General features: G+C 36.9%; 1 protein-coding gene across 1 annotated transcript in view; it reads right to left on the reverse strand.

Moving 5' to 3' along the window:
* Positions 1-25,633, reverse strand: part of MORC1 (MORC family CW-type zinc finger 1) — a 156,371-nt gene extending 130,738 nt beyond the window's left edge. The window contains 8 exon segments of the mRNA XM_012810371.2: positions 4,293-4,398; positions 6,258-6,417; positions 8,446-8,554; positions 9,606-9,696; positions 13,034-13,102; positions 18,191-18,225; positions 22,102-22,155; positions 25,558-25,633. Coding sequence (XP_012665825.1) covers positions 4,293-4,398; positions 6,258-6,417; positions 8,446-8,554; positions 9,606-9,696; positions 13,034-13,102; positions 18,191-18,225; positions 22,102-22,155; positions 25,558-25,622 — 689 coding nt within the window. The 5' untranslated portion in view covers positions 25,623-25,633.
* Between the last annotated feature and the right edge of the window lie 623 nt (positions 25,634-26,256).

A 26,256-nucleotide genomic window follows, 5' to 3' on the forward strand; every position in this document is an offset into this window, starting at 1 on the left:
GGTGCCTTAGCCACTTGAGCCACAGGCGCCGAGCCAGATAATATGGTTTTAAAAATAGTGATGAAGGCTTGGTGCCTGTAGCTCAGTGGCTAGGGCGCTGGCCACATATACTGGAGCTGGTGGGTTTGAACCCAGCCTGGGCCTGCCCAACAATGACAACAACCTACAGAAAAATAGCTGGGCATTGTGGCAGGCACCTGTAGTCCCAGCTACTCAGGAGGCTGAGGCAGGAGAATCACTTAAGCCCAGGAGTTTGAGATTTCTATGAACTGTGACGCCATGGCACTCTACCCAGGTCAATAGCTTGAGGTTCTGTCTCCAAAAAAAAGAAAAAAAAAATTCTTAACTCATTTTATGAGGCTACCATAGAATTTATGCACCAATACTAAGGAAATAATAATAAAAGGATAATTATACCCAGTCCTATATACAAGTATAAAACCAAAATTTAAATAAAATACTAACAAAATGAACACAGTATTTAAAAATAATAATATATCACAATCTTGTTAGGTTTACCTGAAGAATGCAAGGATGATTCAACATCGACTCTACTATAATAACATAATACTTTGACAGATTAAAGGAGAAAAACTAAAATCACTTCAACAGATGTCAAAGGACATGAAAATTTAACCCCAATTTCATTATGTGAAAAATAAAGTAAAATGTACCCTACAGACTAGACTCAATTTCACAAATGCCACTGATCAACAGAATAAGAACTGGAACAAATATCAAATATAATTTAGTCAAACATAAAAGAACATCATTAAGACAAAAATAAAGCAAAGAAACATACCTGTATTTATCACTTCTATTTAACTAGTCAATTAATTAGAACAAAAAAAAAGGCAAAAAGAAGTATAAGTAATAGAAAGGAAAACACAAAACCATCATTTTCAAATGACAAGACTAAATCTGGTCTTTTCTAAATATTGAAAACTATTAGAATAAAAGAGTTTAGTAAGTAGTTAGATATAAAGTCAATAGCTGAAAGTCAATGGCGTTCCACTGAATACAGTAACAAATAAGAAAAGCAATGAGAAAAAAAAATCTCATCCGAATGCCAAGAATAATCATAAAATACCTAAATATATACTTATCAAAAAAGATACAAGACATATATGAGGAAGTAAGAATAGTTGACAGTTATTGTGTATTATGTGCTAGGTAGTGTTCATAACACATTTTATGTCACATTATCTCTTACTCTCAGTAACTGTGACATAATACTAGTATTATTTTCAAATGAATAAACTGAGGTTCTGTGAGATTAAACATTATTTTGATAACACAGATTGTAGAAGTATAAATTTCTCCCGGTTCTTCAGTCTTGCTCTTAATTACTATGATATATTACAATGTTATAAATCTCCACTCAACTATGTTAAAGACTAGAATAAGAATCAACATAAAAATGCATCAGTTCACTCCCAATTAATTATAAATTCAACAGAGAATCAAAATAACCAGAATCTACAAGGAACTCAAGCAAATCAACAAGAAAAGATCAAACAATCCCATTAAAAACTGAGCAAGAAATAAGAACAGAAATATCTCTCATGAGGACAAATAGCCAACAAACACATGCAAAAATGCTCATCATCCCTAATCATCAGAGAAATGGAAATAAAAACCACTTTGAAGTATTAGCTAATCCCCATGAGGGTCTTAAAGCAACTGATGTTGGCATGGGTGCATAGAGAAGGGATCACTCATGGACTATTTGTAGGACTGAAAACTAGTACAGCCTCTATGGAAAAAAGTATAGAGATGCCTCAAAGAAATAAAAGTAGACCTACTGTTGGGATCTGATTGGGAGTGATCCTGCAATCCCATTACTTGGTATCTACTCAAAAGAAAAAAAGACATTTTGCCACAAGAACATTTACACCTAAGTGTTTATAGCGGCACAATTCACAATTGCAAAGATGAGAAAACAACCTAGAATCCTTTAATAAATGAATGGATTAATATACTGTGGGAAATATACATATCATGGAATACTATTCAGTCATAAAAAGATGAAGATTTTGTGTCTATTTTAACAAGCTAGATGGATTTGGAGAACATTCTCCTAAGTGAAGTGCCACAAGAATGGAAAAACAAGTGTTTTAATACTACAACTTCATGCTAACATGAGATTGTGACTCAATTAAATTCCTATTAAATTAAATTAATAGGGTTGGGTAAATTCTCGCCTAATGGGTACCTTGCATGGATATATTGCACAATTCCTGGGTAAAAAACACAACCACAACTTGGATTTTAACCCTACAAAAGCAACCTAAGTGTATGTACCCCTATATTAATCTGAAATTTAAAAAAATATATTAAAAGAGAATCAACAGATAAATGTGTCAGTTGTCTCCCAATTAATTATAAATTCAATGGACAATCAAAATCCTAAGAGTATCATTTTTATAATAAAATTTTTTAAAGGTGATTTTAAAATTCATATAGAAAAGAATGTTTGTTTGACAGAATGTCCAATAACAATTTTTAAGAGAACAATGAAGGTAGGACACAGGTCTCTCACTTTTAAATATAAAAACAGATTATAACAGCTATAGCAATTATGTTCTAACGGGGAAGAAAAAGAAAAAATACATCAATGTAAGGGAAAAGATCTCAATCTAGAAACAAATTCATGTATGGTGGGAATTTATATTAATGATTCATTTAAAAGAAGTAGAAAAAACTGAACTATTTCATAAATGTAGATAAGAAAAATATTAGATTAATCCTTCACCCTCCATGCACACACACTTCACACCATACTAAAAACAACCTAAATAGATTAAAAGGCTATAGAGAGATATACTTGTACTCAAAGCTTTTAAATAGCACGAAACATTGATTTTAGAACCAGGTGGCAAGGAGACTGGCAGGGCCAGCGGGAAACGGGAAGATAGTAGTGAACGTGCTACTGACAATTCTAGGCCTCTTTCCTGCTGCTGGCATATTAATTCTGGAAAATGGGTTCCCAGCATTTGTAGAGCAACAATTAGACTGACCTATGGAATTCCACATATTGGAATATAATACGTATATTATAGTATTAATACCTTAGTATAGTACTAAGGTATTAAGAACCAAGTTAACACATCAATTTAAAAAAGAATTTTTTTTCCTTTTCCCTATGAGGTGATATATAAATAAAATGTGTATAATATATATCAGAAAAAAGAAGAGAATCCAAACATTCAATATTCTAACTAGGGAAAGATCTTCCTAAATTTCACCTCAAAGGGAAAGTAAAAAATTCTCTTTTAAATTGATGTATTTACTTGGGTCTTTTTTTTTTTTTAAAGAGACAGTCTTACTTTGTCATCCTTGGCAGAGTGCTGTGATGCCAGAGCAACCTCTGGCTCTTGGGCTTAGGCGATTCTCTTGCCTCAGCCTCCTGAGTAGCTGGGTTCAAGCGCCCAGCACAGTGCCTGGCTATTTTATTTTTGTTGCAGTTTGGCCTGAGCCGGATTCAAACCCACCACCCTCGGTATATGGAGCCCACGCCCTACTCACTGAGCCACAGGCACCACCCTTACTTGGGTTTTAATACTTTTAATACTGTTGAATTTGGTAGCTACTGACCACCTGCAGCTACTGGGCACTAGTGCAAATGCGTATGTGCTCTATGTGTAAAACACACACAGGTTTCAAAGACTCCATATGGGAAAAAATAAAAAGAATGTAAGCTATCTCATTAATATATTAATATTTTTCATATTGAAACACAGTATTGTGGATATACGAGATTAATAAAAAACTATTACTAAAATTGAATTCAACCATTTCTTTTTACTTTGTTTAATGTGGCTACTAGAAAGATGTTATCACTTAAATAAGTTACAAAGTTATTTCAGAGAAACCTAGTTTTTGTCACTATTTTATTCTTTGTCTACACTTTTTCACACAGACCTCTCTCAGCACATTCTCATTTGTTTCTTGTGTACCCCTCATAGCCAAGAATGAATGAATGTGTAAATTTATTTATTTATTTATAAACTGAAAATATGCAGTTCATAGGGTCACTCTGGACAGATAATGCCATTTTGGTCATGTTCCTTTTTGCTTCACACTATCCTAATGTTTATCCATTTTTAATGATCTATAATGAATAATAAACTGTGATTTTCTTTCAGTTTTAAAATCTGTAAAACTGGGGAAATGGTATGAGAGAACTTCAGAAGTCTTATTTCGAGTGGTCCCAACTATCATGCCAGCTCTTAACTCCGGCTCACTGACATTGTGGAGAGACACCCTACTGCTGAGGAGTGTATACTCACCCCTCAAGAGCCCCTGTTATCAATATATCTTCTTTGTCAGTTGTAACATCCAATTCTGGTTCTCCACTAAGCAGAAGCTTCATGTTATAAATAACCAGCAAAGTGCCTGGCAGGAAAATAGATGTTTGACTTGTCAGTATCTTAAATACATTAAATAGTAGGCACTGTGTGATTGTCTCATATACAGAATTGAGTCAGCTATAGACCGAAATTTCCTTTTTCCTTCAGTAAGTAATACGTTTGGGTAGGTCTTTGTACAAGCCAAGATATATGTCTTATAGAAAATCCCACTCTGTGCCAAAAAGTGTTGAATTTCTACAGTAAGGTGCCTCTTATTATGATTCAACTCTCTCTAAGTCTTTCAGTATGGATTCTTAACTTTGGCATATGAAATTTGTTATGAGGCTGAGCCAAGCTCATATTATAGGTAAAGCTCTCATTGGTAGAACTGAAATCAACACATACAAGAACGAAGATGAGTTCTAAAAATCTGTATAAGTCTTGTTTTTAGACTCCACAGCAGGTATTGGTAGACTTTTCTGTAAAGGCCCTGATGGTAGATATTTCAGACTTTGCAGGCCATGCGATCTCTGTTGCAACTACTCACAACTCAGCTATGCTATTGTAACAGGAAAGCAGCCATAAAGAATACATAAATGAATAAGTGCGGCTGTGTTTCAATAAAATCTTACTTACAAAAACAGGTCACATGTGACCTATGACCATAATTTGCTGACCCCTGCTCTGAGCATTGTAAACAAAAAGTCCAAATCATCTACAAAATTGATTATGACCTGAAGACAAGCAGGGTTGTCAGAAAAAAGGACAACTAATTATACTTTTTAAAATAGTCTTTAAACAAAAGGAAGAATAGCATAGTGTCTAAGAACTTGGACTTTGAAGCCTAAATGCCTGTGTCTAAATCTTGGATCAATCATTTACTAGTGCAGTGACCTCAGGTAAGCCTGCTAACCATTTAAAACCTAATTTTTCTAATATACATACAATAGAGCTTAAGGGGAACCTTACACACAGAGGTGTTCTAAGGATTAAATAACTTAACTTGTTTTAAGCATTTGGGAAATTACTCAGGAAATAGGAAACCCTTCATTAGTGTTTGTGTATTCCACAATTAGAAGTCAATTGAGAGATTATATTAACTATCCTTAAAATTCATAGTGTATATGTTATATAACAAATATTTGTGTGTCACTATTTTTCCTCTATGACAATGAAAAAGAGATGACTTTAAACATCACTCTTAAAATGCCAGAGGCAAGAGAGGAAATTTTGGAAGTAAAATAAGTTGTAGGAAACATTTTTCAAATTTTTATTATAAATATTACATAAATCAAAGAGTTACAAAAAGCATGAATCACATAGCTTTCTCTAAAGCATAGACGTCTTTGTGTTTCTAGATATGAAAAATGGTTGGATGTGGGGAAAAAGATTCGCACTGGAAAATGTCAGTAGACAACAGTACATTCTACATGTTGAACAGAAAATTGGTGGAAGTGGAAAGAATGGGGGAAAAATATTTTAATCTGGCAAAAAATGTCTGCAACAGAAACATAGACTCATTATTTTATAAGTTGCTAACTTGCTGAGAAGCCTGAGATCACCCTATCTCAGATGCTTAACTCCAAAGTTAAGCGACTCCTAACTTTGCTATCTGACAGAGGGACTGTTTTGCCCCTGTGGTCAGAGCCTGTAACATCCCTCTCTCATCCAGTCTGCCAAGCTCATACAAGTAGAAAACTTTCTCCTAGTGTCAGAGATTTATAGTAACTCACATTTGGATTCTTTCAAGACAAAGCTCATGTGGATAAAATGAATAACTGTCCCCATGTGAGATTCCTCATGAGATTATTAGAACAAAAAATATGAAACCATATGTAAAGTTGTCTTTCATAAAACACTGAAAAAAAAACTTTTACTGAAATTGCAGAGTTTTGATGATCTTACCACATTTTCCATAGATTACATCAAATTGTTGCATCAATTCAGCTTCAGTCTTAAATGGGGAGTATTTGTAAATTATAGACAATTCTGTTGAGAATTTCTGGGGATCATCAGTGACAGATTCTTTGGTGCCTGTTAACCATGAAGGCATTGGAACTACAACCTATCAAAAAAAATGCACATCAATTTATTATAAAACACACAAAACATCATTATTTTGTCTGATCCTAATTCATTCCACTCTTCATCCAAATTACAAAGTATACACTTAAAAGTTTATTTTCCTCCTGTATTCTAGCTGTATAAGAGACACATAACAAATGTGTATACACAGGATTTTAAAAATACTTCATTGTGGAATGTCAGACAGATGGAGTGTACTTCAGCTTCCTCTTGAGAGATGGGCAGAATGGCAGAGGAAACAGAATCAATGTTTTAGAAGTTGAAAAGCATATGACAGCACAAACAAGAAAAGCAATTCAAAATCCATGCCAGAAAAGAAAGGAGCCAGACTGATTTACATTTCAGAATCCCTCCCCTGAAAGGCTCAGAGACTGGCCTGGAACACCTGGCTCACACCTGTAATCCTAGCACTCTGGGAGGTCCAGGCAGGTAGACCCTTTGAGCTCAGGGATTTGAGACCAGCCTGACCATGAGTGAAACCCTATCTCCCCTAAAAATAGAAAAACTAGCCAGACTAGTTTTGAGAGGCTGAGGCAAAGAGGATCACTTAAGCCCAGAAGTTTGAGGTTGCTGTGAGCTATTGACGCCACAGCACTCTACCCAAGGTGACAGAGCTTGACTCTGTCTCAAAAAAAAAAAAAAGGGATCTGAGATCTGCCTCATAAGAGGAGATGGGAAATGCAAGGATGACAGCAAGGGCAGACCCCAGGATGGCAGCTGAACATCAACCACGAAAGCAGGAGTGTGGCCAAGCAAATATTCAGCAACAGTCAACAGACATACACAAAACTCAACAGCATTAATTGCAAAGGAAATATTAAAAAGTTGTGTGCGAATGGGAAAAATAATGGTATAAGGTGAATATTATTTATATATTCTTAAATGTAATCTTGAATATTGGCATAACAAAAATTACACAACAGAGCTTGTTGAGGGTGGGAGATTGGAAGGTTACACGCGTATGATAGGAGCAAAGAAAAAAGATAGATAAATCCTCTTTTATAGTAAGAAGGTAATAGATAATGTCTAAATAACATCGAGAAAGAGCAATATAAGCATGCTACTTGGAGGTATACAGGTTAAGTATCAACAGAATAGGCTTATATTGCTGTGAGAGGCTGCCTCTGTGGAAATAAAAATAAGAGGTGATTGCTGCTAGTAGGAAAAAAGAAGGTATCCTAGGATCCTGAGTGCAAGTAAGAAGAAAAGAATATTTAAAACAGAAAAAAGGAAAAACAAGGGATTGGCCCACTTAGGAAACCTGTAACTCAGCACTAGCCCATTTTCCCACACCCTTTACATATAGAAAATGCAACACAAATGTTTAAAGCATCACTTTTCTCATACCAGGCTCCCATTCAACTATTTGTTGCCTACTGACCGCTCCTGTCACCTATCCCCACTCCTCTTGGCAGTCCCACACCTCCACACTGTCCCTCAAACCCCACATGTACCCCCAGGTCTGAGACTTGCTGGGGCCATTTCTCGCCATATACCCAGCTTTCCAGCTGCAAATGCACCCTCACTGGACATGTGAGGCTCTCTGATCTCTCCATCCATATCACTGATTTTGACAATTTGGTAAAGTGACCGCACAGACTCATGGGACAGCATTCTTTTTAAACACTCCCACTTCATTATTTATCCAATTCATATGTATCTGCCTTATTTTGTGACAAAGCTGAAAACCTTTGATTGTCATGTGATCTGCTTGTTTTCTACCTTCCACAGTTTATCCAGTACTAGGCAGACAGTAGGTCCTCAACAAGTATCTGTTATACTGAATTATAACTGACATTCCTAATAGTAAAACTCAGGCATTTTAAATAAATAAAAGGCTTCTGGATTAGCAAATGGAGTTTTCTTCTGGATTTCACCTTTATTACCAAGTACACTTCTAAACTTGTAAATCCTATTAGAAAGAACCCATAATAGATTTCACCACCTGAGGTGGTAAATAAATGCAACACCACTGCTGTGGGAATGGAAGGGAAACCTCAAATCTTACCTCATTAAGACCTTCTCTCTCACAAAATGTCTGAGAAAAAAGTACACAGGTCATTGTCTCCTCCTTCTTCGTAAAAAGAATGAAGTCTTTTCCAATTCTCATAGCCCCACTGTATTAGAAAAGAACATAATGGTTTATATCTCAAACACTAAAAAAAAAGAAACATGTGGGCTTTTACTATGTCCTGTAATAGAATGTCCTTTTTGACAACCCATTTTGCTGATCCATCACCAAAAGGGCACAAGTATTTTTCTTTCTCAAAGCAGAGCAGAAGAATTTCTAGCCCCACACTCTCTCTTGAGACATGGTTGCGGCTCAGTGCCTGTGGCACAAGTGGCTAAGACGCCAGCCACATACACCTAAGGTGGCGGGTTCAAATCCAGCCCTGGCCGGCCAAATAACAATGATGGCTGCAACCAAAAAATAGCTGGACGTTGTGGCGGGCGCCTGTGGTCCCAGCTACTTGGGAGGCTGAGGCAGGAGACTCGCTTAAGCCCAGGAGTTGGAGGTTGCTGTGAGCTGTGATGCCACAGCACTCCACCCAGGGGCACAGCTTGAGGCTCTGTCTCAAAAAAAAAAAGAGACATGGTTGCTAAGGACAAGGTTCACCTAAGGATCAAAGAACAAATTGCTGGACCCCAGTAGAGCTGTACAGGTAAACCTCATGTCCTCAAATTTCAATTCAGTATATTTAAAAATAAGCTGTAGACATAACACCTATGCTAAAATGTGCTTTGAGAAACAAAAAAACATAGAGACGTGACAAAGCTCTAACATTCAGAGGTATATGTTTTTATTTTATCCATTTATATTTTTATGGGGTACATGTATTATTTGCATAGATTGAATGTGTAGTGATAAAATAGGGGTCTTGGAGGTACCCATTACCTTGGATAGTTACTTCCAGGTATTGGTAATATTTCAAGTCTGAGGCTGAGGTAAGAGGATCGCTTAAGCCCAAGAGTTTGAGGTTGCTATGAGCTATGACATCATGGCACAGGGCAACAGAGTGATACTCTGACTCAAAAAAAAAAAAAAAAAAAAAAGGCAGGAATACCTCCTCGAATTTATAATCTTTTTAAATCTTTACATGCCTGCATCATTCTATGTATTCTTCAAGTTTCAATTATATATGCTTTGAGACAAAAAAAGATGCTCACCTTTTAAGACCATTGCCATATTGCCCAATGAACTTCAAGGTAGATAGCCGTTTTTTAGATGCTCCAAAGTAAATGATGTCTGAAGCTTCCTCTGCAATTGACAAAGACTTAAGGTGGTTAGAAAGAGTCTCTGACAATGGCCTGAGGTCCAGTTGTCAAAACTTCTCACTTATCTCTGGACATTAGGACAAGTCCACAGCTCTTGGGTCAGCCCAGAGACAAGAATTATCAATATTTCTTAATGATATCACAGTCAGCTCTCTTATATCATGGGTTTCACATTGATAGATTCAATCAACCTCAGAATGAAAATGTTTTTAAAAATTGCCTCTATACAGAGTCTGTACATACAGACTTTTTTCATTACTCCCTAAACAAAGTATAACAACTATTTACATAGCCTTTATATTGCATTAGGTATTATGGAGCATCTAGAGATGATTTAAAAGTACAAAGAGGGATATGTCGAAGTTATATGCAAATACCATGCAATTTTATATCAGAGATTTAAGTAACCATGGATTTTGGTATCCAAGGGAGGCCTTGGGTCCAATTCCCCACAGATACATAGAAATACTATATATTGAAGGAGATCAGATAGATGTTCTGAGTATGGAGATAAAACACTGAATAAGCTGGTCATGGCCACTGACCTCAATGACATCTTGTCATGCAAGAAAAACAAAGTAAAGAGATAAACTAATAAGATAATTTCTAAGAGTATTAAGTGAAGAAAACAAAACCAGGGCAATTTGATAGATAATTAATAGGAGGTAGCCTGCAGACAAAATGATCATGGAAGGCCAGTTTCAGAAGGTTAACATCTGACGTGAGTTTCAAATAATGAAAGGCCAGCCAGGGGTAGCTATAGCATTATAAGCAAGGAAGCAGGCAAAAAACAGAGGGCTATGGAGCTAAATAATACAAGACCTTGGAAGAGTCACTGCTAGTATGAATTTTCTGTTAAGTAGTGGGAAACCACTGAACTTTTCAGAAGAAGAATGATTTATGATAAGGCTTACTAAAAAAAAAAAAAAAAAAAACTCATGATGCTGTGTGGGAATGGATTGTAATGGGGCAAGGCTGGAAATAAAAAATACATGAACAAATCTGAAATCACTGCAGTCATCTTCTATTAGCCAACATTGATCTAACAAAGCTTGAATATCAGAAAAACACTTCCTCCTACTTATTACTAAGAGAGGATACCCAGGAAAAGTGAGGTCTGAGAGAACAGAGGTCTTCTCAAGGAGGCCCCAAGGACACACCTGCAAGGTTTACCCTGTGATGACTCAGCTCTTAGGAATTTGTAGAAACTTAACTTCCTGGGACCTGGAAACTAAATCTTGCTTCTGCTTCTGTAAAAGCCCGCGGTTCTGTTAATGCCCAAGCTGGCTTCTCCAGCTTGATTCAAACTGACCAATGAGGAAGATATCTCTGGGCCGTTACATTTGACTGGATATAAAAGGGAAAAGACTGAACCAGTCAGGGAGCACAGCTATTTTGGACTCTAGTCTACCATCACTCCACTAGCTGGAATAAAATCTTTCCTCTTTTAAACACGGTGTTTGCGTGTTCTTTCTCTCCATTGGACTTCATCTTCCTACAACATCACTACTTTATTTCCAGTGCTAATTAAGAATTGTTTTCTTAATAATAGTGTGCTTTGTTTTAATACTACTAAATAAATCCACTACTGTGAGATCCTTCTGAAGGTCTGAATATTCGCCACTTGTCTGTACTTAGGTCTTTTGTCCATAAGCCACATAAAAGGAGTTGCTTACTTTCATAAGGAATTCCCTAAAAATGTGTCACATATATTGTCATTTGTTTTAAGAATTCATGGAAATAAACTTATTCAGGCTAGAAGTAAATAATGAGACTTTTTTTCAGCATAGTTTTCTTACAGCTTTTTTCTTTCTCATTTAAACACCAAAAGATCAATAATACTGTTAATTAAAATAACCTGGAAATACTAATACAACCTTTTTGGAAGAAAATATGAAGAACCTCAAAGTAAACCTCCCAACTGATCCTGCAATTACTAGGCAATCCTCGTATGGATTTTCCTATGATGGAGCTCCACTAATGCAATCCTCCCATTACTAGGCATCTACCCAGAAGAAAAAAAATCATTTTTATCATAAGGACATTTGCACTAGACTGCTTATTGCAACTCAATTTATAATCGCCAAAACGTGGAAACAACCTAAATGCCCACCAACCCAGGAATGGATTAACAAGCTGTGGTATATGTATACCATGGAATATTATTCAGCCATTAAAAAAATGGAGACTTTATATCTTTTGTATTAACTTGGATGGAGGTGGAACATATTCTTCTTAGTAAAGCATCAGAAGAATGGAGAAGCAAGAATTCCGGGGTGGGGTATAGGAATGAGGTAGCAAGGAGAGAGGGGAGGAAAGAGGAGGATGGGGGTCATGGTATACTGCACACCTCTTGGGGAGGAACTTTATCTAATAAATGCAATCAGTGTAACCTAATTCCTTGCAATGAATCCCAAACAATTAAAAAAAAAATGACCTGGAAAAATCAAAATGATCCAAAGTCAGAACAAGAACTTGGTGGGATAATGGAGTATTTTCTAAACTTGCTAGTAAATATTCTCAAGGTGGGATTTCAGAGCCAGAAGAAGATAACTGCTTTACTTTGTATTTTCAGCTTATAATTAGCATATCAATATATGATATTTATGATCACCCTTTCCTCGGGAACTGACCAGAGCAATTCCATATTACTTGAATTCCGCCACCATATTTTAAATCTAAAGAATTCAGAAATATAATATTTAAAACATCTCAAAGATTTTATCAAATAGGACATTTCAATTCCACAACAGAGATACTGTGTACCTATTATGTGCCAGCTTGGGCTAACCTTGAATACATGAGGGTTAAGTCATGAAATATACTGTAGATATAATTGTTATGATGGGAACATTCATTTAAAGCAACTAAACCTTTGAACATGCAGAGAAAAAGCAAACTGCTAAAAACAAGAAGAGGTAACTTCTACCTCAAGGTTACCACAGAAAATTAAAAATAGCTGAAAGGCATAGGAAAATGCCGCGGGGCACTTGAGAGCAATACTTAAAGAATGAGCTAAAATAATTCAGGTACTTTGTTTTCCTTTCACTCCTAGATGCATTTTTTCTTACAGTACCATTTACCTTTCATTTTTCTGGTAAAATTTATTTACATTCACTTTTTGTCCTGATTTAGATCGCTTCAATAAATTTACTCTGTCAGCTGAAATATTTAAACCTAAAAAGTTCAACAATAAGTTTATTTTCCCTAGTAGCTCCATACCTGTTTTGCATAGATAGCTAAATTTATTTTTATTTAATTTACCTGTTTTCAGACTGTTTCCCATAATAGTCAGTTAGATATCTAGATAATTAACTTACCAGGGCTCATGCCACATCCATCATCCAGGAAACACAACATGAATCCACCCTGCAGGGTTTCATTATCCACTGTAACAGAAAGTAGTTATTACTAATAAATATCAGGCTTAATTTGTTCGTTAGAAAGTCATGCTGCTCATATAATTATTTGTCTTTCTCAAATGCAGCCATGGAGTGACAGAGTTATAGCACAATGATGGAGCTCAGAATGGTGTCTTGGCTACGACTTAATAAGAAACTGCAGGAGAAAGACAATCATGCAACAAAAAGGCCTTAAATTAACATAAAACATCTACACATTAATAAATAATGTATACAGCAAGATATGCTCTACTCTGGAACTGGACTGGCCCTTTAAACTTTATTTCCTCTCTAGGAGCGGGGTAAAGGTAGATGATGTGTGACCCCAGGAACTCCTATCAAACCGATGGACCTCTGTGCCCTTCTACCAAGCCACTGATTCTAAAATAAATCTAGGCCATTCTTATTAAATCCATCAGGCTCCTTTCTAAGTAGTGAACTCCCATAAGACCTATTTGTATTTCTTCATGGCAGCAAGTATTTCTCTCTTGAAGATACATTTAATTTTTGAAAATGGCTAAGTTATTTGAAGCCAATTTTGGTGATTAAGAGATACCATTAAATTATATAACATAAACTTTGGGTTAAAAAATTGTTAAACGGGTAACTACAACTAATAAGACTAAAATTTTAGTGTGCAGTTTGTAAACTTGCTCCAGAAACAATTTTCATAGTTGGATATACGAGTCCTAGAACATTTCTCTCTTTTTATAATGATAGTATTACTGAGGAGTAATTTATTCACATTAAACCATGTATTCTTAAAATGTACAATTTGACAAATTTTAACATATATGTGTATATAGGTACCTGTGAAATCACTGCCACAATTAAGACAGTGAAAAAACATGTATCACCCCCAATTTTTCCTCCTGACCCTCTGAAATCCCTCCCTTTTCCTTCCTCCATCACTCCACTTCATCTCTAGGCAATAACCCATCTGCCTTCTGTCTCCAGATTCATTTCCAGCACATTTGTTATGTCAATCTCTGTGTTCAAAGGTCACCTAGAATTCATTTTTTAAAAATTAAATAATGTTCAAGCTAGCCCATGAATAAATATCTAAAAGACATAACTAACCTTTTGGGTTCATAATTTTATGGCCATGTGCCCACTTCTAATCCCCTTCTCTAATTTATTATACTTCCTTGTCTATAGCCTTTGGATCTGCCCCGCCATCTCATTTTCCCAGTTCCTTCTGTCTACCCAGTCCTCTCCTCTGCTTATTCAACTTCTGTGTCAGAATATTCCTCCCCACTTAAGGTACTTGCTCCCTCTAAGTAAGGCTGACATTACTCAGTGAAGGGGATCCAATTCTTGTTAAGTTCTCTGTGCAAGGCAGTAACTTTCAATCTCAGTTGCACATTCAAATCAGTTGGAAAAATTCTAACGTAACTGATATGGCTCAGGAATTGGAATTTCTCTCTAAAAGTTCCTCCTGTTTATTCTAATGGTTGTTCAGGATTGGGAACCACCTGGTGTAAGACCAGTCTCGGCCTCAGGCACTCCTGCACAGTAGCTATGCTGATTTTACAATTCTTGGCATGTATTTTTTATCTAAGGAGCTGACAGAAAGAATATTCCTTTAGTGAATGGCTGAGAAAGACCCAGGATGCCTAATAGACACATACTATCATAACTCCTTTTTTTAATAAATCCGTACCAGGGATTAGAGGCAAATAACTATAGCTCAAAACTTAATATTTTCTGTTATCCACCTTGAAATTTGACATTTCCATTTCATTAAAAGTATGAAATTTCAAAAATATTTTATTACCTGTTAATTATACATATACAAAACAAAACACCTCCTCCCTTATCAGATGTACACCTCCTTCTCGTGGTTCCTGTCCGATAAGTGACTTTACTGTGCCATTAGGCTTTGTCCAAGTCCAAACCTCAGGATTATCATCATGTTTCCCATTCCCTCACCCCACACACAGATCACTATCTGGTCCTCTCAATTACACTTCCTTAATAACTCTCTCATTTGGTCACTTTCAGCTCAATAGTTCTTACATTTTGTGGGTACATAGCCTATCTCAGGGAGATAATGAAAGCTATTGTGCCCTCTACACACAAAAGGGCGGATCCATAGTACATCTTGCATGGGTCACCATGCAAAAATGCCAATTCCTTAAAAGTGAGCACTATGTACACACTGCCTGGCCCTTGATAAGCACTAAAAAAAATGTGTTGAATCCTTATCCATATTTACTAAAACTAATACATAGACATATAGACCAAATATGGTGAAACATATTTGGTTTAAATTTCATAGCCCTTAAATTATTTGAAGGAAATTTAGGATTGGACAGTAATACAAGACCTCAGTAAATCATCTGAAAACTTGTCCAATCTTACATTAACAATGCAGCCCCAGAACAATTCTATGATGCGTAAGTGCTGACTCTGTCTTTTTTATTCTTTTTTTTAAGAAAGTCAATTTGCTAGGTTGATAGCCATATGATGGTTTGCTGTAATAAAAAAAAAAGTTATGATAAAAATAGGTAATTTAAAATCAAAAACCGTAAGCTTATTTTTTCACAAAATACACATAACCTCAAGAAAGAAATGCCACTTCCATCTCTCATTGCCCAAGATCCCACTTTGTTTATGATAACACCAAGTGCTTGGGGAAAGTGGGGTGAAATGAGCACTCTCAGGCCCTGATGGCATCCAGTAAACACCCCCCAAAATATAACATTTGGGTTCTGATTATGTTTGTTGTGCTTGGTGATTCCACGTGAGCCTTCTCAACCCTCTGTCAATAGTGAGTGTGCTCTGAATGAAATGCACGTTACATCTGTTCTTCCTTCTCCATTTCTAGGACCTGGCCTAGTTCAAATTCTCATGAAAGCTCACATTTAGGTAATTTCCACAGCCACACCTTCCTACTACCCCTGCTCTCATACTTCTCCAGACTATTTTGCATGCTACTGCTAGAGCAGCGGTTCTCAACCTGTGGGTCGAGACGCCTTTGGGGATCAAACAACCCTTTCACAGGGGTCACCTAAATATATCCTGCATATCAGATATTTACATTACGATTCATAACAGTAGCAAAATTACAGTTATGAAGTAGCAACAAAAATAATTTTATGGTTGGGGGTCACCACAACATGAGGAACTATAATATATTAAAAGGTCATGGCATTAGGAGGCATTAGGAAGGTTGAAAACCACTGTGCTACAGTATCTTCTAAAAATAAAAAAGAAGACATGTCTACTTAAGGGAATGATATTGCTCAAATTTCTTCTGTGGCCCACTGACTACAGAAAGAAACCTAGAATATTTAAGATACTCATCCATTTGGCTCTAACACTCAATGCTAGTCAACTCAACTTCATCCTTGTTCCCTGAGTGCTTTTTCTCCAGGAATCTACTTGGCTCACTCTCACATCATTCAGGTCTTTGCTGGTATTATCACCCTATTTAGAAAAACCTTCCTGGACCACCTCAAGAAAAATTGTATAAACTCTGATCATAGTGCTCTGTGCTGTTTTATTTTTTCTTTTAGAATTTACCATTGCCTGGTATATTATTTGGTTGCATCTTTATTATCTATCTCTCTATATCCATCTATATTCTGCCTCTAGAATACATGTTTCATGGAGCACAGACTTTAACATTTTGCTCAATGCTCTATTTCCAGCACCCAGAATAATTGTTCTTGAATAAATAAATGAATCTGTGAACTAGTCTACCTATATTCTTTTTCTCATAATAATTCTTTAGGCAGAAATATTCTTTTCTTCCTAGACTATTTGATCAAAATCATATCCATATTTCAAAGCCTATCTTCTGAATGTGAGGCATAATTTCCTGTGTGTTCCCACATTTTGAGTCTCCCCTAGACCAGAGCACTTATCTGATTTTGCATGTATAATCAGATATAAAAGATGACTTGTTCTCCACTACAGAGGCCCTACTCTGCTCCTTTGCTCACTTTCCCCCTGTGAAAGTGACCTCACGCACCTACCTGGTAATCTACGGAAGAATAAACGGGGGAGGCTCAGTTCAGTGCCTTCATTTTCCTCTTGGAAATGAGCTTCCTGCAAAGAACTTGAGTTTTGTCCCCTTCTCCTGAAGGCAGACAAGTTCCCCAGGGAAGCTTGATTCCATAAGGCAGGGGAGTGGGCTGATCATGGAATCTGATCAGCGCGTCCACTTACTCTCTCACACTAAGCTACATACTCCACCCTAAACTTTATCAGTAATAAAGGCTGACTCTTTTATTTCTCAAACTTTTCAGAAACTCCATAGAGAGTAGGTGGGAGCAAGAACATAATTTATTATTTCCTCAATCATCTCAATTGGTCCATGTCTACCTCCCTCATAAACCATAAGGACTACTCTGGCTTAGGATCTTAAACACTCAGAAAAGTGAATCAAACTGAGATGCTTTTTAAATATAGATATGGATATGCTTTCTGGACAGTATCTTCTCACCTGTGACCAACAGCCAACACTCCAGAACAGCTGGTGGAATCAGGGCAAGGAAGCAGTGTTACTACATGAGCACTTCTCATTTCTCCAGGTAGTGTTAGCTACAGAGCTGGATCACAAACCTAATTTCCTTAGTGTCATATTGTAATGAGATTAACTATAACTCAAATAAATACTTGGTGACTACAAATGAAGTCAATGAAGAAAACATATTTGGCTAGAATTTTATAGGCAAACATTCATACCACACGTTCACTTTCATGTTTAAAACTATGGTAGGTTGGGAATGATGTATGCTTAATTATGAATAACCATTAAGTTAATAAGCTTTTAAAAATAAAACTGTTTCTCATGGCAGACAAATTGACTGCTCCAAATCACTCTCATACTTTCACAGAACTCTGAAAGATCTAATTTTGTAAATGGGTATTCTAACAAGTGAACAATTTGACTCTTAGAGTCTATTTTTCTCTCCCTAGCTCCCCATAGGGCCACTATACTCACAAAGCACTTAGATTACATTAAAAATCTATAGACTATGGTTTGATTTCATGAAATAAAATAAGATCAAAATAACTACAGGCTTTCCATTATAAGAGCAAAAAGAACAAAGCAAATCTGCTCACCTGAAAACACATCGAGTCTTGCAGCCCCTGCATCTCTGGAAACAACATAAAAATATCAATGTTTCAACGTGGAATTATGTTTAAAAAATTATATGAATCTGAACTGCGTAAATGAGGTATAACCTGCTACCTGCTATCAAACAATACAAAAATCTACTTAAATTGCTTCCAAATCAATTACTAAAAGGTTTCAATGTGCTTTTGTATAATAAGACCCATGATCAATCATAATTTGAGAATATTACAAAGCCTAAAACCCAGAAATTTAAACGAAGAGATGAAATTTGGTGGTAGTTACACAAAAAGCTCAACAAAATGAATATGAATACTAAAAAAAAAAAGATGAGGAATAATTCACAAGCCATAGACTGTTTTTTATGATATATATTACTTCAAAAAAATTTAAAAAGCAAGTTACTAAGTAGTATGTATTAAGTAATATGTACTATTAAAGAACACATGTGATATACATGTACATATGTAGAAAGAAAGAAATCAAAAAGGTCACAGAAGTTTCATCAGAGGTTAGCAAACTGTGGCCTACAGACCAAATCTGGCCCACTTACTGTTTTGTAAATATAGTTCTATTAACTCAATGATGCCCACTCAATTACGCATTTCAACCTTTTTTATCTCACAGCACATTTGCACTCTAGTTAAACTGAGGCACACTTAAATTATGTTTATCAAACAAAAAGAATAAAAAACGAATATACTTACTATGCTTTGAACTTCTTTTGGAAATAATCTTTAAAAACTTTCACCACAGCACACCGGTTGAAAATCACTGGTCTATGTACATATTGACATATTGTACAATAGCAGAGTTCAGTAGTTTCAAGAGACCCCATAGCCGAAAAAGGTGAAAAAATTTAACATCTGCTCTTTTTACAGAACAGTATGCTGACCCTTGCTCTCTAGGATGAGATTACTAATAAGATTTTTTTTTCTTGTTTTCTCAGTTTCCTAAAATTCACAGATATTTTTATATTGTTAAAATTATTTGTAAAAGTAAAAATTTTTAAAGGAAAGGAGAAAGAACCCAAAGATTCTGGCTGCAATATCATTGAAATGAAGAAAAAGAGGAAGGCAACAGGGAAGGTGGCCTTCGCTAATGAGAAAGAAGGTATCTAAGTTAAGGGAAGGTGGAGTCTAAAGGGAAGCTCAGTACAATCGAAATCAGCGCAACTCTGATACAGAAATTTGAGTCTCTCTCAAAATATCCGTTAAGTCCCAAACCCAAACTACCCCAAATAAGCCTCAGTAGGTATATTGCATTTGCTCTACAGACCTATCAGTTTGTGCCTTCTAGCTCCTTCCTCTAGCTAACTACTGCTTCTAAGCACCCCCTTCTAAATATTCTAGAGTTAGCATTGCCATTTCTTAAGTATTTCCTGTATGTCAGTTAAGCATTGAATGAAGCACTTTTGGAAAATTCTCTTCTAATCCTTACAATCCTACAACAGGTAGGTATCAATATTTCCATTATAAAATTATGCATGACACAAAGTACCGTGTACACCACAGATGCTAAAGAAATGCCACTGCACTGAAATGGAAGTTACTAAAGAAACAACTTATTCACACAGCTCTTCCATGAATCAAGGCATAAAATAACGCACTCTCACAGTACATTAAGATATTTCATGATAACCTTCGTTCTTTATAGCCCAGGATACTTTCTCTCTGAATGGCTGCTGTATTGGGAGGAGGCCCCTAACCATCCCTCCCTGTACTACCACATTTTTTATTCTCTACCTACAGTATTATTTTAGTATTTTTCAGTTCTAATTTTCACAACTACAGGAAATCGTTAAAATCTTAAATACAATGATTAAAAAATAATTTCTCAATATTAAGGTGAGGATTAATAAAGATCTCCTTCATGAAACCAATTGTGCACCTGAAAAATAGCATTATTTGCAATGTTGAAAGCAATGGTGAAAAACTCAAGTGTCCGTGGAAACAGAGGAACTGAGAGGTTCAGACTGCCCTTGGGAGAACACTGGAAATGAGACAAAGCTGAAAGCACAGGCTGGTTCCAAGAGATCACTTGCTACTCACTTCCAGCATCTGGTCCCATGGAGGAATGTGGCCTTGGGGGTTGCTACTTCTAATCTTTCAAGGAAAGCACAGCACTCAGATAATTTATGTAACACTTCCCATTTTTTAAGCCTTATAGACTATTCCTTTTTTTCTTCCTTTTCTTTATAACACTGACCAAACATTTGCTATGAGCCAAACAAACATGAGACAGGCTAGATCTCACTAAGGGGCAACCCAATTACAAATGGGCTTTAAGAATGGCTATATTGATCACATTTCCCCTACTCTCCTGAGTCTGAAGTCAATTTTTCTTTCTCAATCACCCAATCACCCTCAACTACACAAACTGTCCCCAGTTTTATTTCTCCCACATTCTGATTGCACTTTCCCTCTTTTGTTGAATGAATGAATGAAACAACTTTAGAGGAGAAAAGACAGTTGGCAAAATAGACAAATGTGTTCTTTCAGAGTTACAGATGTCATGAGGGTGAAAGTGGACCACTCAGTAGCATTTAGTAGGAAGTAAGACCAATAGATATAGGAAAAGGCTCACTTCAGAGCTTTGTACAGAAGCAACATAGCAACGCTAACCTCTTGTAGAAAGATTAACCATGGTGGGGGGGGGGGCGGTGGGGCACAACCTGAAAAAAAAAGAAAAACTAACCATGAGGGTTCATCCTTCCTGGGCCTATCTCTATTAGCTCCTTCTATGTTGAGTTCTTGGCTCTCCTGCACAACCAACTTTGTTCTTTTTCTCTTTCTCCTCTTCCTTCCCTTTCCATGATTCCCTTATTTCTACCGAAAGTGGGTTTCATAAAAGGAGAAGATAGTAAGTTTTAACTAGGAAGGACCTTCTAGATGGTTGGTTAATTTTCTGCACTCTGTAGTCATACTCCCAGAAGGATCATCTCCTTTATAAAGTCAAAAATGAGGAGCAAATGCAAAAGGTTGAAATGCAATTATCATCCAAGGGCAAGGAATGTAGGTTCCTCTACTGAGAACCTTGATCTAACAGCTGTACACTATTTCGTGAGGAGATTTTGCTTTTATACAGAAAGTGTGGAAAATCTTCTATCATAGGGCAACACAAATACAAAACAAGTCAAATGCAGTATTCAATTTAGCTAAAAAAATTAAGTTCCTCACAAGCCCCCACAAATACACTATTGAACAGAATATAAAGAAGTTCCTTAAACATCAATATCTTTGTCAAAGATGGTGAAATGGAGTAGTGAGGTTCTGTAGCCAGACAGCCCAATTTTGAATTTGCCAACTGTCTTTTTTCCAGTGAAATTGTTTCATTCATTCATTTAATAAAGGAGGGAAAGTAAAATCTGCCAAATCTCTTTGTGCATCAATTTCCTCATATGTAGAAATGGGATAATAATTCCCACCTCAGAGTGTTGCCATAAAGATGAATGTGTTAATACCATTATAGTCAGTACTCACCTATACGTGACACATATTAAGAAATCAACATCTATTTTTTTCACTATACAATTTGCTTCAATATAGATTTCAATAAATTCCCAAACCCATGTAAATTCTCAAGATAAAGTGTACAATGAGGTATAACTCAAAAAGCACCCAAATGAGTATGTGCTATTACATGATTATTAACACAAAGACAAAGATCCAATTTACCTGTACTTCAAGTCTGAACATAAAATCAAATTTAAAAGGGTAAATAATTCTTCCTCTCACCTGTTCTTTTTCCTATAATACTTCGATTTTATGGAAAATCAAGTTACAAAATATTCCAAATGGGGGATAAAACGAGATTATCATTTTACTTTCCAATGTCACTAGAGTAGATTTATGTTGAGAAATTCCCTCAATAACCTTTGTTGCCAGATAAAACTTACCTTGCATTGTCTAGCAATTCAGCCAGTGCTCCAAAAAGGAAACTGTGAGTTGTGCTAATGAAGAAATAAACAGAAAACAAAAAGTCAAACCAGGTGTGTCATCAGTGTAAAAGGCACAAAACACTTGCAGACAAATGCTCTCCAGGCCCGGACAGATAATCAATTGAGAACAACTTTCTTAGCACAGTCAAGATTCTAAGTAGATGCTCTCCACTCCAAAGCCAGGAGTAAGAACACATTTGCCAAAATATCTTGTCCATTGTTAACAAAATAAAAACTTCCAGGACCTTAGTATTGTTAGAGCAAAACTTTGATCTTTTCTTATTGCTTTATAGGCAAGCATTCAACTGGGTTTTTTCCAGACAATTTTTCACTAAAATTATGTTATTTAAGGCCAAATTATTTCTGAATAATATTGATCAACATCCTGGTCTACTCCATCTGCAGACAAAGGAATTGGCAGAAAGCCCCACTTGTCTCACCAATCTGAATTCTTCTCTGGAATCTTTCCACCTTTGAAAGGCCTTCTCCCTAAATAACCTCACAGACTGCCAGTGGCCACTCTCTCCTGAACCCCCTAATTCCAGGTCCTTGCTAACAGAAAACTTTACACAGCTTTTACTATTCACCACACTTCGAAGACTGAATGGTTGTATCTGTACATAAAATCAGGTTGCCTTCAGGGAACCATGCTTGCTTTTCATTTCCTGATGTGGATATTTCAATCAGCAACCTGATCACAGCATTAAGGGAAGATTCAGTATGCAATTTTCATTCTACACTTAGATGAGAGGTTTATTTATCAAAAAACAACTGTTCATTTGTACAAGAGAAGGCATCATCTGCCATGTTTCTGAGTCTCCACATATCTTAGGCCACAGGACAATACTTTAGCTTCAAATTTATTTTTAAAAATGAATATATATACATACACACACAGTATATATCTCCCCGGTTTTTTAATTTTAAACTGCAAACACAAAGATGTTGCTGAAAGATGTTGATCTCTTGAATCAAGTCATTTTAAAGTTTGTAATTTAAAAATACTAAAATGCCAGTGTTACAAAAAGATGTCCTTCACTCAAAAGGACAGTATAAAAATCTAAAATAGCATGAAAGAGAAGTATGCTATACTTTTACAAAATCAGCACTTTAAATCACAAGCTCTTTTAGTGATTTAAAACATGATTCAATATACAAAGACTCAATACATAAACAAAAAAGTAATTGCAAGAATAATTCTGACTAAAGGGCGGTACCAATGGCTCAGTGGGTAGGGCACCAGCCCCATATACCAAGGGTGGCAGGTTTGAACCCGGCTCCAGACAAACTGCAACAAAAATATAGCCGGGTATTGTGGCAGGCGCCTGTAGTCCCAGCTACTTGGGAGGCTGAGGCAAGAGAATCGCCTAAGCCCAGGAGTTGGAGGTTACTGTGAGCTGTGACAACACAGCACTCTACCGAGGGCAATAAAGTGAGACTTTATTGTAAAAAAGACTAATTCTGACTAAAAATGCCATCTGTGTCTCTGTACTATTTCGTTTAAGAAACTACACTGACTGCCCAATACTGACTCACTGACTACACTGAGTCCCAATAGACAGGATCTTTGGCACTCAAGCTGGTGGGGTCCATAAAGACACACAGCAGATATATAAAGACAATACTTCCAAATTGTGACTAGAAGTTATCTTCATAGTGATGGTAGGAAAGAGGAAGTGGTGAGAAGGGGCATGGTAGTCAGAGAACGCTTCTGTTGGCTGAAGATATTTAAACTGAGCCCTGAAGGATGAGAGAATTTAGTTCCTTGCAGAGCAGGGTGCAAACTTTCTAGTCAGAACAAGATATGAAAAGACACTGAAGCAGAAAAGAACAAAGAGAGCAGGAAAATGAGGGCAAGTTGAGGTGAGGGCATGGCTGGGTCAAGCAAGGCTTCCTACCCCATGGAGTCTTGTGCTTGGGCAACATGCAACTGGGAACCACTGCAGTATTTTCAGGAGACATGTACTGTTTACTGTTTAAAAGTGTACTCTGGCAGCTTTTCATGAAAATCAGACCACAGAGGAGCCAAAGTGGGAAGCAGAGAACACAACGAAGAAGCTATGCTGAGGACCCCAGAAAAGAAATGGTCGTGACTTGGGCTAAAGTCAACAGTAGTAGAGATGATGGAGAGAAAGGGCAAATTGGAGACATATTTAGAGAAAACAGGTACTTGGTGATGGACTGGATGTGGGGCTAAAGGAAGGGAAGAAAAAAGAAAAACCACTCTTGTTTATACAGATGGAGGTCTCAAATAACAATTGACCTGGGGGAGCTGAGAAGAAATCAATTTGAATTTTATTTAGTTGTTGCTTCACTTGGCCATCGCTTTTGTTAAGTTACCACAGCACCCATTGAAAATGGGGCTGAGGAAGTGGGTAACAAAGGGTAGTTTGGGGCACGTGGAGGCTGGCAACAAAAAATAGCCACAGAAACTATATAAATCAGGGACTGAGAACTTTTCCTAAATAAAATTTACAGCCCTTTCAGCTCTGGCCTTAGAATTTTTCTTAAACTTACTCAAAATCGCTATTTCTTCATTTGCCTTCTACTTCATTAGCCTGGAACTATTTGTTCCACCTTTTCCATCTTGAAATCTTTCTCTACAGAGAGATAAAAGCTAAACTCTGAACATCACCTGTTTAGTTATCTGCAAATTACAGATTGTCCCACTCAGCAAGGTTGGCGTTCCCTGGCTTTCTTTGCCCCTCCATTTCTGTGGTTTCATTCTTGGTACATCCCTTGTTATCAGTCACTATTTTTAGTAAATCCAAATTACTAAAACATTCAAAACAAACAAAAAAAAGGCTGGCATATCCCTGTAAGTGGCACTCACTGGCATAATCTGCTGTATGGGAAATGACACAGGAGATGCCCCTGCAATATGAACACCTGAAATAACACCTCATGAGAAGCCCTAAAATGTGCCCACATAACAACTAAAACATAAGATTCCCAACCGTAGAAAGGTTACATTTTTAGAAAGCTTGAGGAGGCCACAGAGGTTGAAATCAATAACTCCAAATGACTCTGCCTGGAAGTCAACTTTAATCTTTAAATTGCCAGTGTATTGGGCAGACTAAACGTAAGCAAGATTGGTAGAATTAATGAGACTTCTGCTGACCAACAACGTAATAGTTTTGTTAAATGATAAATATGGGGCCTTCCACCATTTGATGTTCACTGACGAGCATTAAAAAAGTACAGCCTGAAAAAACAAAAAAAAGTACAGGCTGGCCCATAATATATCTTTGCCAATTTTTCTTGAAGCATAAACGATTCAAATAAAGAAATCCAAAAATCAAAACTCAATGATACCATGTTCTTTTCCTTTTGTTTTTTTCCAACTGGGTGTGGACAAAACCATTCTCGATGGGCAGGGACCCTCCCCGACTCCGCCCCCACCTAGGCACTCACGAGTTGGCATGGATGAAGTCCAGATGCAGTTTGGCTCGCCGCAGGGAACTATACTTGTCACCCATGCCCTCGAACGCGACCCTAAGGGTCAAGGACGCTCGGCCCTCAGGTAGACGCCCGGCCGCGGCGGCACACACAGGGGCACCCGGACACGCGCACACTCACGCGCACGCCGACGTCCTCGCCCACGCATACGCATGACGCCAGGTCTCAGCAAATGAGTGCTCCCCCTGGTGGCCGGGCAGCTAAGCTACTCTTGCAAAATTGACCCCCCATTGACCTGGAAGGGTATTTTTTTTGCTGGGATGCATCAGAACTAGGGTCTTCTGGAATTGAGGTTTACATGAACTTTTAATCAAACAGTTCTTTCTCTCTCTGTTCCTCTCAGTCACTCGCCAGCTGGAAAATGGAGCTCTAAGATGGGATTAGAATTTTTTCAGAAATTATTTTATACACACACACACACGAACGTGAAGACTCCAAGTCGCTTGGTAGAATGTAGAGAGGTAAAGGGGTAAATTCTGTTTGCTTGTGCAGTTTGTTACATAAAACCAGAGGTAAGGTTCTTTGTGTTGTAACCCTAGCACTTCCTGTCTGTGTCTCTTAAGTCGATCATATTTTCTCCATTTGAAGAAAAATTAAAATAAAGAGATAAGCCAAAGATAGAACACACACATACACACAGAAGAACTATAGACA

The sequence above is a fragment of the Otolemur garnettii genome, unplaced genomic scaffold (assembly GCF_000181295.1).
Source record: "Otolemur garnettii isolate 467f Iridium unplaced genomic scaffold, OtoGar3 scaffold00131, whole genome shotgun sequence".
NCBI classification, from domain to species: domain Eukaryota; kingdom Metazoa; phylum Chordata; class Mammalia; order Primates; family Galagidae; genus Otolemur; species Otolemur garnettii.